At 54.7% G+C, this 15,194-nt stretch overlaps 2 protein-coding genes across 9 annotated transcripts in view; one reads left to right on the forward strand and one right to left on the reverse strand.

The window, feature by feature from the left end:
- The window catches only part of ARHGEF4 (Rho guanine nucleotide exchange factor 4), a 268,556-nt gene extending 260,279 nt beyond the window's left edge, over window positions 1–8,277 (forward strand). For 5 of the 6 annotated variants that reach the window (XM_057550758.1, XM_057550755.1, XM_057550756.1 and 2 more), the window contains 8 exons: window positions 645–821; window positions 901–1,080; window positions 2,451–2,683; window positions 3,019–3,148; window positions 4,631–4,762; window positions 5,560–5,803; window positions 6,531–6,608; window positions 7,127–8,277. In XM_057550758.1, the coding sequence (XP_057406741.1) occupies window positions 645–821; window positions 901–1,080; window positions 2,451–2,683; window positions 3,019–3,148; window positions 4,631–4,762; window positions 5,560–5,803; window positions 6,531–6,608; window positions 7,127–7,278 (1,326 nt within the window). In that variant the 3' untranslated portion in view covers window positions 7,279–8,277. The other variant, XM_057550757.1, reaches the window with a different exon arrangement.
- A 510-nt stretch (window positions 8,278–8,787) lies between these two features.
- FAM168B (family with sequence similarity 168 member B) overlaps window positions 8,788–15,194 on the reverse strand; it is a 36,732-nt gene continuing 30,325 nt past the window's right edge. For all 3 annotated transcript variants that reach the window (XM_057550762.1, XM_057550763.1, XM_057550764.1), the window contains exons 6-7: window positions 14,045–14,170; window positions 8,788–13,284 (exon numbers count right to left, since the gene is read on the reverse strand). In XM_057550762.1, the coding sequence (XP_057406745.1) occupies window positions 14,058–14,170 (113 nt within the window). In that variant the 3' untranslated portion in view covers window positions 8,788–13,284; window positions 14,045–14,057. The remainder of the gene's footprint in view (window positions 13,285–14,044; window positions 14,171–15,194) is intronic.

The raw sequence follows: 15,194 nt of genomic DNA on the forward strand, positions 1-15,194 counted from the left end.
GGGCTTCCCAGGCATCTCCGAAGCGCTGTGCAGACCATCTGCGCAGGGCATCTCAGTTCTAACTTTCACAACAGTCCTGGGATCTGGGAGCCATCGCTATGCCTGAGGAAACTGAGGCAGGGACAAGCTAAGTCTCTAACCCAAGAGATCACGGGAGCGAACCCAGGCCTAAGGCAGCCTTTGGTCTCCAGGGGAGGAATCCAGGCGCAGCCTCCAAACCAGGCGGAGGGCCGTGGGGAGGGGAGTGCTTCTCGTGCCCCAGACCTCCTGGAGGAACAGCCCTCCCTGCACCCCGAGCCTCTCCTAGTTGCAGTCCCAGAGCCGGCAAGACCACATCACCCGGCCGCTTCCTTCACAGCCCCTAGAGGGCCCAGTGTGAGCAGGCGCTGGTTCAGAACCCCTGTAGTGAGCGTGTGCCCGGTTCCGAGCTCTACGCCTCGCAGAGCCGAATGTACGGGGGAGGACGGGAAGCGGGGCGCCTTCGGACCTGGCGTGCCCTGTCCCTGTGGGCCTTGTGCGGGTGACGGAGGAGCTTCCTGCCCCTGCGGTCCTGTGGGTCCTCCGAGCCTCAGCTCCCCGCCGCCGCCGGGTGGGATGCAGGGCGCTGACCCCCGAGGGACGCTGACCGGCCGCGTTGCCTGCAGCTGCGGGTGAACCAGGACGAGCCCGCGGACGACGAGGCGCTGGGGACCGGGCACGGCGGGGCCGGGGACGGCGGGGCCGAGGCGCAGAGCAGCAAGGACCAGATGCGGACCAACGTCATCAACGAGATCCTCAGCACCGAGCGGGACTACATCAAGCACCTGCGCGACATCTGCGAGGTGAGGCTGGCGGGCAGGCGGGCTGGCGGGGCCGGGGGTGGAGGGAACCCAGGGTAAGCCTGGCCGCCTGCGTGCCCAGGGCTACCTCAGGCAGTGTCGCAAGCGTGTGGACATGTTCAGCGAGGAGCAGCTGCGAACCATCTTCGGGAACATCGAGGACATCTACCGGTGCCAGAAGGCCTTCGTGAGGGCGCTGGAGCAGAAGTTCAACCGGGAGCGGCCGCACCTGAGCGAGCTGGGCGCCTGCTTCCTGGAGCACGTGAGCAGCGCGCCCTGGGGCCCTGCTCCCGGCCCCACCCCCGAGGCCCTCACCGTGTGCAGCAGCCCCCGACCCCCCGTCTCTGCTGGGGGCTCTGCCCTGCCCCACCATCCCTGGCCCTGACCGCTGTCACCCTTCCACTCTGTTGTAGAAGTATCTCTGCTTCTGGGGGTCAGGGTGGGGTGAGGTGGGCAAACCAAGCTGGAGAAGGCTCCTTGGAGCAGGCGGGCCTAGGCTTTGGCCCTGGAGAGGATCTGCTTGGGACAGAGGTGGGCTGGGCCACCTGCTGAACACCCCAGGGGCTGTTCCTAGCGAATTCTGGGATTCCTTTCACAGAGAGCACGCGGGAATTGAGGTTGAATTAGTTCTTACTTCCGCTTTAAATGCCACTTGACATTTAGCCAAGGTTCATTGGACTCGTCTGGGCTAGGTGGACTCTTTCTTGTTTTTATCCCTCTCCTGTGGCAGTCATGTGGGGTTGAGCAGAGGATGCCTAGCTCAGCCCAGCAAGGACAACCTGGGCTCCTTTCCGACTACTAGCAGTGGGGGATTGGGGAGGTCCTTCCACCCCTCTCCAGTGGCAGGAGGAAAGCTGAGGAGGGTGACCTCAGGAGCAGGTGGTGGGTCTGGGTACCCGAGTGAGCGTGGGGATTTGGGTCCCAAATTATTCACCAGGCAGAGCTGTGACGGGGGAACGGGAAATAGGGCATGTCTAACAGGCACGCTGTCAGCATCACCCAGTGTGACCATCACAGCAGCCCGGCGGGCAGCCAGCTGCCGCTACCCTCCTTTCCCACCTAAGTCCACGAAGTCCTAGGTCAGACCTAGGTCTCCCTCTGGCTCCAGGTAGATGACAGTTACACACAAAAACAGGCACAGTGAGTCTCCCGTACAACCCACACGCAACGTGGATATATCTCTGTCACGTGGTGTTGAATAAAGTTTGACAGCGGCTGTCTTCAGATGGGAGGCCAGAGCTTTGTGAGGAAGAAGCAAAACACTGGGCTGAGGAGGAAGACAGCCGGGAGGCACAGCCGTCGGGATCTCTCTTCATCTCCCTCTCTCTCCTTTTGGGCCGTGGTACCCCTTCCTTATTAGTATCATTGATTTCACCCAAAAACCTGGTATACTGTCAAAATATCTGCTGAGGGCCCTGCAGAGAAAGATAGGTGGCGACGGGCACGCGCGTGCCTGAGTTTTCTGGGGTCTTTCACGTCCCTGGGCACGATTCTGCGTAGCTTGTGCCCAAAGACGTAGGTAGACAGAGCCTGGGCCCCCTGAGCTCCCTCCCGCCCCCTCCCCCTCCCCAACACTGCCCGTGGCCTGGGGGAGCGGGAGGCAGCCGTCCTCACCTCCAGCTGTGCCCACAGCAAGCGGATTTCCAGATCTACTCAGAGTACTGCAACAACCACCCCAACGCCTGCGTGGAGCTCTCGCGCCTCGCCAAGCTCAGCAAGTACGTGTACTTCTTCGAGGCCTGCCGGCTGCTGCAGAAGATGATCGACATCTCCCTGGACGGCTTCCTGCTGACACCTGTGCAGAAGATCTGCAAGTACCCTCTGCAGCTGGCTGAGCTGCTCAAGTACACGCACCCCCAGCACAGGTAGGAGGGTGCTGGGGGAGGTTTGTTGAGGCTTACAGTGTGCTGGGCACTGCTGCGGGCACTGGGGTGACAGCACAGACCGAAACGTACAACAATCCCAGCCTTCATGAGCTGTCCTTGCAGTGAGGGACTGTGCTGAATAAAGTTGAATAGGATATTAAGTTCTGCTCTGTGCCTCGTTTATGGAGAAGATGGGGGTATGCACTTGACAGGTGGAGAAATGGCTCAAGGGCACAGCCCCAGAGGGAAACAGCTCCACAGGGGGCTCCAGGAGGCTCCCAGCCCTTCTCTGCTCTTGATCTCGTAAGCCCTCTTCCACCTCTGTTCCGCCCCAGGGATTTCAAGGACGTGGAAGCTGCCTTACACGCCATGAAGAATGTGGCCCAGCTCATCAACGAACGGAAACGGAGACTTGAAAACATCGACAAGATCGCTCAGTGGCAGAGCTCCATAGAGGACTGGGAGGTGAGGGCCCAACACCCCCAGAAAATACCATGGGGCTTGGCCTTGGCTTTAAAACCATGCTTGCCCCTGAGAAATCTAGGAGGGCGCTGAAGCAGGGGGCCATGCTCCTGGGAGCCAGCAAACAGGAGCTAGTGTCAGGAGGGAGAGCTGTGCCTCTGTCGGGCCAGCCCAGCCCATGTCCGAGCCCCAGGCCTTGAGCGCTGCTCCCAGAGCAGGCCTGCTGGCCTCCTTCCTGGTGAAGAGCTCAGGGCACGTGTAAAATGCCACATGCTCCTCTCAGGGTGCAGCCAGCCAGCCTCCGGGGACAGGCTGGGCCCCCAAGTTCGAGTTAACTTCTGGGGCTCCCAACAGAAGGGGCCAGGCTTGCCACAGCGTGACCAGAGATGGATTGCCACCAGCCGGAGCCTCCTGGTTCCGTTTTCCTGGCATACACAATCCCCTCATGTGGGCCAGTCTCGTCTTCTAAGGCAGCACGGAGGCCTGAACTAACGGCGACGGTCCTGTCCTGTCCTGTTCTCTCCAACCCCACCCACCAACCGTAAAATCTGAAAAAACAAGATTCCTAGGCCCCATCCTAGAAATATGGAATTAGACTCCCTGAGAGGGGGGCTGAGTGTTTGATTTGTGTTTTGTTTTGGGTGCCTGGCTTTTGCTTTCCTGATGATTGGTTCTGAGGCCCAGCCCTGACCAAGGACCCTCACAAACCCACTTATCCCAAACTGAATGGCTGCCAACTACGCCTGGCTGTGGTTTGCATTTTCCTGGAGGAACCGGGCGCAGTAGGGCTTCACCTGAAAGTGTGAAGTCTGATGATAGGACTTCAGGTACTAAGTAACACTGAGCCAGAGGAAGACCTCCTAAACCCGTTTTAAAAGACGGGCCTCGGAAGTGACTTCCAGCCAGGTCTAATTATTCTCTAGAGCCGCACTGTCCAATCAAAGTACCGTGTGAGCCACATAGGGAATTTTATATGTGTTAGGAACTATCTTAAAAAATGAGAAAAAGAAACAGGTGAAACTAACTTTAATGATGCTTTGTTTAACTCAGTATATCCAAAATATCATTTCCACATGTAATCCACATATAAAATACCATTGGTGAAATAGTCATAGTCTTGATTTCATACTAAGTCTTCAGAATCGGTGTATCTTCTACCTAAATGACACCTTGATAGGGATTAGCCACATTGCAAATGCTCACACCACTGACTGCTGTGGGGCCTCATTTAACGGAGACGACCAACTCGTAGGCCAAACCGCCTTCTGACTCCACCCCACTTCCTTGGGCTTCAAGAGCAACCCCTTCATCTATGGCCTGCTGCTTGCTGCAGACCCCGGCCCGACGGGGGCCGTGGGCAGGCAGGGCCAGTAGGGACCCCGCCTCCCGAGCCAGCAATAGAGGCAGGACTCAGAGCCCAGCAGAGCCTTGCTCTGAGCCCCAGGATGGGGGCACTCAGCTCACGGCTCCCCTTGGGTCCCCCAGGGAGAAGATCTCCTGGTCAGGAGCTCGGAACTCATCCACTCGGGGGAGCTGACTCGTGTCACACAGCCACAAGCCAAGAGCCAGCAGAGGATGTTTGTTCTCTTTGACCACCAGCTCATCTACTGTAAGAAGGTACCAGAGTCACTCTTGCCTGCTGGATGGACCTGTTCAGAGCAGGAATGGAGGGAGTGAGGTCGAGGGCTGGGAGCAGCTGCCCAGAGAAAATGACACACACACACACACACATACATACATACATACATACATACATACATACATACATACATACACACACCAGGGGGCTGTCTACAGAGTGAGCCTAGTGGCCCAGGGACCGGAGGGTGGCCCTCAGAGTCTGACCAGTGCGCAGCGCTGTTAAGAACACCCTCCTTCCTGATGAGCCCCTGCTCGCTTCTCAAGCCAGCTCTTTTCCTGCAAACCTCAGCTTCCCCTTCCCAACCCTGGGGTCCTCTGTTCCAGCTGCCTCCAGGCGTCCTCTTTGCTGCTGGCTTCTACTCCCCTTTCAAAACACGGCGCAAGTGGCCGGGCAGCCCTCCTGAGCGCTGGCTCTGGCCTGGCCTCGGTAGACTGATGCTCTTCTCTGCTGCACACTGGGGGCCCTGGCCTGCTGTCTGTTTCCGTGGCTGCCTCCCCATGAGGCTGTGGGTGTCTAGAGACCCCCAGGCCAGCCAGTAACCGTGAACGAAAGGAGCAGCTCCTCCACCATGGGGTCAGCATGTGGTCATGGGCTGAGCCAGGCTCGCGCTCCCTCGCGAGATCACTTTCTGCTGGGGAGGTGGGTGCAGCCCGCCGGCCCTCCTGGGCACAGGGCAGAAGGTGAGGCAGGGCCTTGGATGTGGTCAGGAGAATGGTTCAGGCCGAGGGGCCGGGCAAGCAGGTGGGCCGGGGGCTCACGGCGTCTCTGGCAGGACCTTCTCCGCCGGGACGTGCTCTACTACAAGGGCCGACTGGACATGGATGGCCTGGAGGTGGTGGACCTGGAGGACGGCAAGGACAGGGAGCTCCACGTGAGCGTCAGGAACGCCTTCCGGCTGCGCTGCGGCCCCTCGGGGGAGAGCCACCTGCTGTGTGCCAGGAAGCCCGAGCAGAAGCAGCGCTGGCTCAAGGCCTTTGCCAGGGAGCGGGAGCAGGTGCGGCTGGACCAGGAGACAGGTGCGAGACCCCGCCTGGCCCACCCAGCCCTCCTTGCCCCCGCAGGTGCGAGACCCCGCCTGGCCTGGCTCCCCGTGAGGGCCCACCCAGCCCTCCTTGCCCCCGCGTGCCGGGGAGTCGGCATGACCCTGAGACCGCAAGAGGCCGGTCTCACACGGGCAGAACCTCGGGGTTTGGCGAGGCTCCGGGACACGTCGTGGTTTCGGCCCCAGGCGTGGGTCACCTACCCCCGCCACGCACGTGCACACACTCCATAGGGTGGGAGCCTCTGCTCAGTTGGAGTGGGAGGTGGGCGCCGGCCTCCAGAAGCCTCCCCCCGCCCCACGTGAGCACAGCATCTCCCCACGGCATTCCCCCTCCTGTCCTTGGGCCCCTGGCCATCACGCTGGGCGGCGACCAGGTCGGTTCTTGATCTGGCAAGGAGCCGCCTCCACAGGGCCGAGAAAGGATAGTAGGCACCAGCCACGCCGGTGAGCCGGGCAGGGTGAGCGAGGGGCAGGGCGACGAGGGAGGCCACCGAGAGGTGCACCGGAGCACCCCTGCGGAGCACGTCCTCCGCCTGGGCGGCCGAGACAGGCTGGTGGGGCAGGACGCTGAGCCCCCGAGTACTGTGGGCAGGGCCGGGTACACAGAGGCTGCGCTGGTGCCAGGACAAGAGGACCGTGGGGTGGGGGGGGAGGGCGGTGTGGGAGGGCAGCTGTGGCTCTCATTTGTGGCCCCTTCTCAGGCTTCTCCATCACCCAGCTACAGAGGAAGCAGGCCATGCTGAACGCCAGCAAGCAGCAGGCTGTCGGGAAGCCCAAAGGTAAGCAGGTGGTGGTCCCGCCGCCCCCCACGGCAGCCCGGCCCAAAGCAGGGTCAGCTGGGCCTGGGTCCTCAGAGGTGCCCACTGCCTTCTGCAGGTTTGGGTTCCCCAAGGCTGGTGGTGAGGGACCGCTGGTGAGGAAGGCTGCTTAGGGACACGGTGGACATTCCTGCTCTCCGGCCCCTCAGGCCCCCGGGAGCAGCACCGGTGCTGCTCGGCGCCAGCTGCTACTTCCCCAGGCAGGGCTGCTTCCTGGCAAGGAACTAGCAGCCTATTCCTAGAGAAACGCTGAACGCCGCCCCAGGAGCAGCGCCAGGCCTCACGCCTCCCCATGCCCCCTGGCCGTGCCCCCTGCAGACCACGGAGGGCAGCCCAGGCCCTTGGGTGCGGTCGGCCCCAGGGGAGCAAGGGTGGGTGTCTGAGGCAGCCTGGGGACGGCCCGCCCCACCCCACAGGCTCTGCCCTGTGCCGCCCGGCTCCCGACACACCTCCAACCCCGGCTCTCGTCCCCTGCCCAGCCCTCAGCCGGCCCTACTACCTGACACGCCGGAAGCACCCGGCCCTGCCCACCAGCCCGCCCCAGCAACGGGTCCCGGCGCTGGCAGAGCCCAAGCGGAAGCCGTCCACCTTCTGGCATAGCATCAGCCGGCTGGCGCCCTTCCGCAAGTGAGCCCACGCCCCGCCGCGGGCCTCCAGCCTTTCCTCCCCGAGGCGCACCGCATCCGGCCTTCCTCTGCCTGTTACGCAAACCGGAGGGGGGGGGGTGCTCAGTGGCCCCATTTTCGGTTTCCTCCCCACTACTGGGGCGCTGGAGACGCTGGCTGGAGAGGCAGGCCCCCAGCACGTGAACCTCCCGCCACCCTCTCGGCTTGTGCGGGGCCTCCTGGGGGCCACAGCTCAGAACCACCCACCAGGCCAGCACGTGTGAGAATGCCGCTTTGGACCCTCTTCTCTGGACATCTGGTCATCGCTCCTGCTCCTGTCTTCTCTGGGCAGGAGACGTCTCTGCCTTCGGCCACCTGCAGAGCCAGGCTGTGTGCCCCTCTGCCCTCCCGTTCTCCGTGCAGGCCCCCAGCTGGTGGACCAGGCAGCCTGCGTCCCTGGTGGATGGGAACCAGGAATTCTGCCCACAAAAACATCTGGCCCAGAGCCCACCCGTTTTCGCTTCCCAGTCCCCCCTCTAGACACTCCTGGCTGCTGGACACCCTCTCTTCACTTGTGATGTGTTTGTGTATAGTGGAAAGAAAACCATAGTCAGCTGAAAACTTCTGTCAGGGTTTGTGAGCAGTCCACCTGTAGCTGTGGGGTGATTCCAGAACCTGGTTCCAGTATTTTTTGTTCAGATTTTGTTTTTCTAACGGTAGAGAAGAATTGTTAGTGACACAGAAAGATTGCCTTACCCTAAGTGAGTGTGAGAAGCCATAAGGACTGAATTCTGTGGCCCAGCACCCAGGACTATCCACCCAGAGGCTGGTGGGCATGTGGGTTGGAAGGAAGCCCACATCCCACAGAGGAGGGGCACCAATGAGTGTGGCCAGGGCCTGGCTTGGGGCACGGAGCCGCCCCCGTGGCCCCTGGGAATTCAGCAGCATGTACAGTCACTCTTGCACTATACCCTCTCCAAGCCAGAAACCACATTTAATTTCATAAAGAAACTTGTGAAAAATAACCTGGCTGCCGGCCCTTGTTTTCTGTTGGGAGTCTGTGCATTTTCTCGTGCCCTTGCCACTTATCTGTTTCCACCCCAGGCCTTTCCTTCGAGTAGAGGAATGAGCTAGGCCCCCAGGGCTTTGGAGGACAGAGGCTCAGGGTAACTGGGAGCTGTCTCAGCACCTCCCTCCCTGGCTGCTTCCAGAGTCAGTCTGTTTAGCTGAAGTGAGTTTGGGGGACAGGCAGTCCGTAATCTTTCTGGGTCTCACCTTCCTCCTTGGTGAAATGGGGAAGGGTGTGTCTTCCTCCCAGGAGGACCGAGGCCACCGGACCACAAGAGGAGGAACAAGGGTGGCTTCCCTCCCCTTCCCCACAACCTGCTACCTTCACACCCGTACACACTGCCCAGGTCACTGGGGCTGGAGCCTGAAACCCCTGGATTTCCTAACTTAAGAGACACTACACCTTCCATCCAGGCCAAGCCACCTGGAGACAAAACCTATGGGGAAAAATCATGAAAATCACAATATGCAACACAATTCAATCTTTATTGAAAACTGCAGTATTAATACATAACAATTCTTGTTACAATAAACGTGCTTTTAAGAATTTTAAATCTGAGCTCATCTACTCAGCAGATTGCATAAAAAATTAAAATAGTACGAATTTACACATAATGGAATTGGCTCAGGATGGGTGTCCCATTCCTTTGTATTGATTGACACTTTAAGTTCAATGCAGAGGTGAGGGGGGCCTTTAACACTGGAAGACAATGCTGACTTAAGTTTTAAAAAAGTACTATGAGAACGGTCTAAAAAAAAAAAACAGTATTCCAAAATCGTTTAAAAAAAAAAAAAAACAATTTCCTTGTCAGTGACAGTGGCTCCCTGGGGTCTCCCTTGAGCGGCCATCACAGTAACCCCGCCAGGAACACATAAGAGCTGGCCTCAGGTCCAGCCCAATTAGTCTACCGACCACTGGTCTGCACGAGGACCTACAGGAGACTCCAACAGGGCTCAGGAGGCCAAGACAAGACACTTGTCATCTCCAACACACCAATCCTGAGAGCACAGCATCCCCTGAAGCTCACTGCAGGCTCCCTGCACAGAGATGCCAGCCTCTCCTCCGTCTCCCTGTCCCAAGTGACTTGACGTTTGATCCCGGGGATTCAAATAAGACTACCCCAGAGGTTTTCTGTTCTTCAAGTGAATAGGGTGGGGAAAGAGACAAATCCTCTGAAACATGTAAGATCAACTCTGCAACTTTCTACCTGAAAAGATCAGACCCTCCTCTGCAGCGTGTCCTCTGCAGGCTCCTTTCAGAAAGCTCAGGTTGAGTAACAAACAGCTCAGGATAAAAAAACACACCAACATGTGAAATGTGCTAGAGAGGAGAGTCACGCAGGCCACCCTTCCCCCATGCCAACCACTCCTCTCTAGGGACACACCCCGTCCTTAGAAAGCACCAAGAGAAGAACCAGAAGCTGTACCCCACCTCAAGCCCCACACCCTTAAGCCTGCCCTTGCACGGCCAGAGGATGTCAGGCAGGCGTCCCGTCTAGGCAATGCCCAGGCTGGCAAGAACTAGGGTGTCCAGCCGTTAGCTGCCAGATAGGGAGAAGGTGGCCCAACTGGTCAGAGTAATACTGTTTCCAAATGTTTACAAAGGACAAGTCTGGGTTTCCTTCTTAAAAAGTAGGCCCCAGTACTGATGCGTCTGGTGCCTGCCATCCTTTCTCCACCTGCTGGCAGGACAGCACTACCAGAGATGAGTACATCCCAAGCCCCAAGAATCTGTTTCCTCTTGTTTGAAGTGCCGATGCCAGCAGATGGAGTGAGGCACTGCATGCCCAGCCTGGGAAGGGCAGGGCGCGTACCGACCATTGTCCAGCCCACAGCTCAGGACCACACTCGGCTCCTGTAAATACTACATTTGCATAGCACTCAAGAAACAGAGTCACGTAATACAACTGGTAGGCCTAATAACCAAACCAATAAGAATGTTGAGAAAAGATTGAACACAAGAGACATAAAAGATTCCGGAAGCGCTTCTGTGCTTGTCACCATGAATGGCCCTGGCCCGGATGCTGGCCTCAGTTCTCAAAGGCAGCAAGATGATGGGACCATCACTCATCGTGAAATGTTCAGTCACCCGGCCCAGATCCAAACAAGATTTCCCTAAGCAGAGAAACATACCTTCTAAACCTTAGGGGAAGGCTGTAGAATAAATTTTTTTTTAAATATCCATGATGATACCTATGTTTATAGGAATTAGTTCCTTTACTTGCCTGTCTCAACTTCTAAAATAACTGTAATTTAGCTGAAAGACTCTCAAATTAGGAATGTCACATATAAAAAATGCAAAATTTCTCTGAATGTTCTACTATTGTGCTTAGGATATCAAATTATGCAACTTTATAACAGAAGCTCTATTCCTTAGTTAATTTTACTGGAACTAAATGCTGCTAAAATTACAACATATGATAGTTTTCTTACTATTCATTATATCCAGATTCTCACCTGCTAGACAAGATCTACCTTCCATATTTGATAGCTGATGCCGACAGTTTCAAAATTGAAAAGATTTCCACAAAGATGTATTCCATAATGCAAAAGTATTTGATGAAGTCTCCCAACTCAACTTCACAAAAGGGAAATAAGATTTTTTTTTAGAAATTACAGGGGGGAAAGTGTTTATAAAGCTGATGTAAATGGGGAGAAAACGAAACCCACTCTTTTCTTTCTCTTGAAAACACCATTTAATTCAGTGCTCGTGAAAACACTCACCCTGTGTATGCCAAGTCTCAGGCAAGCTGCAAGAAACAGCCCATATAATTTCTCATAACTTCCTCCTGAATTCAAATGAGTCCAACCCTTAACAGGTAGTGGCATGTGTGTGTCTGTGGTGCGCACACTGGGACGTTTAAAAAGCATACACTAAACTCTTATTTTCTCCTAACTTATTACGCTAAACTGGGGAAACCAACTTCTCTGTCCAGCCCCTGGAACCATTAGAACATACTGATGTTACAAACCGTCCACTGTACAGATGCAATTACCAACAAAGAGTTGAAGAAGTGGACACAGTGTGCCTGGGGTAAATGGCTACTACTCACACACACAGACACACACACACACGAATACACACATACAAAGGTGGGTTAAGTGCTCTTGAAGCAATTTAAAGTACTTATCAGCAAACACACTATGTTACAGACATTAGAAATAAATCTTCTGTTTACAATGATCCATGCAAAAATATTCCTAAAACTCTTATAAAATAAAATGTGAAAAAGAAAATTATGAAGAGTACTCACTATAAAAAATAAGGTTACCAAAGGCTCAGGGGTCAGGTATCCCACTCACCATCCGGGGCTGAATGCCACCCCAGTGCCGGAGCCCTGACCAGCTGCCGGAGCCGTAAGGAGAGTAAGGTGCCCCCCCCACCTGAGGCCCACAGCGCTTGAAACAACGATGGGGTGGAGCAGGGGCACCCCGCCCCTGACAGACCGCTGAAAGGGAACAGCCCTCACCCCCCACCCCCTCTGACTTCATCTGAGGACAGACACACACACACACACACCCATCGATACAAGTTGGGCACATTTAGGCAAAAAAATCCTCTTGGTTTCTTATGTACAATATTCAGATTTTAAACACAAAATCCTTTCTGTAATAAGTTCCGGCAGGCAAACACGTTCTGAGGCTGCCTGGCCCTTTGCTGTCCACACGTGCTTTGTGCCGAGTGTCCTCAGCCGCAAGAAGAGATGGCCGAAGGGGCTCACAGACAACAGGCGCCAGCCCTTCCCTCACACCTCCCCACAGCCATCTCCACGAGTCCCCTCCAGATGGTCTCAGAGGACAAGTCCCCATCAAGTGCATGGGCCGAAACACAGCCACAGCCCTGCCTCTCTACAAGGAACAATCAATATCCAATAAAGTTCTGTTCCCTTTTAAAAGTTCTTAAATATACAACTTTTTTCATAACACACAGCTGAATGAAGTCTTCGCCCTTCTTTGTGGGAGGAAGAACAACAATGCCTACATATGTTTTCAGGTGACTCAAACACTTCCCTTGGGGGGGGGGGGAAAGGAATGATTTTTCTAAGCTAAATACAGGAGAGGCCAATACCTCCTCCAAGTGTGGCTGGTTCTCTTTCACATATCTTCCATCCCAGGAAAATAATTTAGCTCTACATAGGACTTTTCCATTAAACATATAGAAAGCATCATCTCTATCTGTAAGAGATTTGTAATGAAAATTTAGATGGCAGAGAAAATTGCTTTGCTGATACATAAACCACCTTGTGTCCCTAACTGGATTCATGGTAATCCCTAAGCACATCTACATCTCACTGACCCCACAAGCCTAAATGGAGAGAAAGCCATTAACCTGGCTGTACCCCAAGCAGCGGTGGCCCCCCCACACTCTCCCCATCCCTGCAACTCTCTCCCAGTGCAGTCTGCACAAAAGGAACAGATGGCTGGAAACTAGAAGTCCACATTTCCAACTGGCAACCCACGTCAACCCCAAAAGGCTGAAGAATCATCAAAGAGATTTCAGATGCTCTATGAAGAAATTCACTTTAACACTTATAACTTTAAGACTCTGCATACATTACAACAGTGCATTAGTGATACAAGTTGTAAAATACTTTTCCATTCCTTTGGATTTTGCATATGATGGTTCTTTATCAGTCACTGCAGGTAGATTGAGCAAGCTTTGTTTTTGTGTTTTTTTTTTTAACATGCATTCAACTAGATATGATTCAGAACAGATTAACACTCCCTTTTTATCATTACAGTTAGCTAAAAAATTGCCTGGCAGCCCACCAAACAGGATTTGCTTTAAGACCAACCCACAGAGTCAGCTGGAGACTGAGGGCGCTGGGACCTGCTGGGCCGGCCGTAGTAGTGTTTAGCTAAGTGTCGAGAGCGTTAAGAAGAAAGTCCTGGTTGGAGGCACGAGGCCTGCAGCACCAGCTGTGGAACCTCCACGATGTGACTGCACAGCTCCATCCGCAAACCTGGGGGTGGGGAGAAAGACGGACACAGTCACACACAGCTCCTCTGGCACCACTGCTCAGAAAAGGAGGCATTCAACTGGAGGAGGAGGAGATCCACTAGGACAAGAAAGGGCAGCAGCAAGAGAGGCAACTGTGCTGGTTCCCACGGAGCCCAGAGACTTCCAGTTACAACTGGAGCCCTACTTCCTGCAGGAGACGGGCAGGAGACTAGAGCACAGCCCAGGTAAGGAACACAGTGCAGGGGGTGCACAGCAAGAACTCAATGGTTTCCTTCTTCTTTCCTCTGTAGAGTCCCAAGAAGGACAAAAATTTAAATGCTGCATTGCCTTTGGATCATCAGGTAGCATTTTTCTTGGCAGTGTTTAAACTGACACAGATCTCCCATTCTCCTCTTAAAAAAATGCACTTTAGGGGCTTCCCTGGTGGCGCAGTGGTTGAGAATCTGCCATTGCAGGTGACACGGGTTCGAGCCCTGGTCTGGGAAGATCCCACATGCCACGGAGCAACTGGGCCCGTGAGCCACAATTACTGAGCCTGGGCATCTGGAGCCTGTGCTCCACGACAAGAGAGGCTGCGATAGTGAGAGGCCCGTGCACCGCGATGAAGAGTGGCCCCCGCTTGCCGCAACTAGAGAAAGCCCTCGCACAGAAACGAAGACCCAACACAGCCAAAAATAAAAATAAATAAATAAATAAATAAATAAATTTTTTAAAAAAGCACTTTAGTCACAAGCTGGCCCTGGGCTTCACCAGTCACTTACGTTTGCAGGGTGATCACCACTGGGGGGGCACATAGCTGTAGGTGGGCGTTCCTGGGGCCCGATACGTGGGCACGGTGACGGGGTGGGGGGCAACAGGAGTTGGGGAGTGGGCAGTCAGCAAGGTACCTGGAAGGAAGAGCAGGCATGTCAGTGGAGGGCAGCACCCCACCACTGCTCCCTCTTACAGGGGAGCTCCCGCCCGACCCCTGTGGCAAGGCGGGAGGCAGACAGGAAGAGGGGATGGCTTTGACCCACAATGCTCTCAGAACTCTTGATTATATACAAGTCAAAGCTGTATAAACACAGCAAGCTCGCATGGACAGCATATCTGCAGAAGCCTTTGGGCCTCCCCTTCATACAAGCATACTGAATTACTTTTGCAGATGAGGTGATAAAAACAAAACAAAAATATTATTCGGCCTTAAAAAGGAAGGAAATTAGTCACATACCACAACACGGATGAACCCTGAGGGCATTATGCTCAGTGAAATGAGCCAGTCACAAAAAGACAAATTCCACCTGAGTCCACTTATATGAGGTCCCTAGGGGAGTCAAATGGATAGTGACAGAAAGGAGAATGGTGGTTGCCAGGTCTGGGACAAGGGGAAGGGGGAGCTGTTTAATGGGTACAGAGCTTCAGTTCTGCAGGACGAGAAAGTTCTGGAGATGTGACACAACAGTGTGATAACACCACTGACCTGTACACTTGGAAATGGTTATGGTGGTAATAAATAACTGGAAGAGAGGGAGAGAGGGACGCGGAGGGAGATTCCCAACTACATGAGCTTCTGAGTACCTTAAGCTAAGCATATTTTCCCTATAACTGCAGAAAACTCAGTTGTGTCCAGTTATGGACAAGCACCACCTCAAACCTAACAGCCTCACCTGTCAGCCCTTCTCTCCTCCTCTTTCCTGCCTGCACCCACACCAGGGCCTGCCATCCCCTCCCTCCATGTGCCTCAAACACGCAGTTTCTATCTGTGCCAGACTCTCCTCTGCCTTCACGGGTAAGTACGGGAAAACCAAATAAAATAGAGACTCTAAGCAGAAACACACATGGTATCCTGAAACACCGTTCTCTCCTGACACATTTTCCTTATACTAAAGTCTAGGAAAACAAAGAGGGAACAATATATATATATTTTTTAAA

This window comes from Balaenoptera acutorostrata, chromosome 8 (assembly GCF_949987535.1).
Source record: "Balaenoptera acutorostrata chromosome 8, mBalAcu1.1, whole genome shotgun sequence".
In the NCBI taxonomy this organism is placed as follows: domain Eukaryota; kingdom Metazoa; phylum Chordata; class Mammalia; order Artiodactyla; family Balaenopteridae; genus Balaenoptera; species Balaenoptera acutorostrata.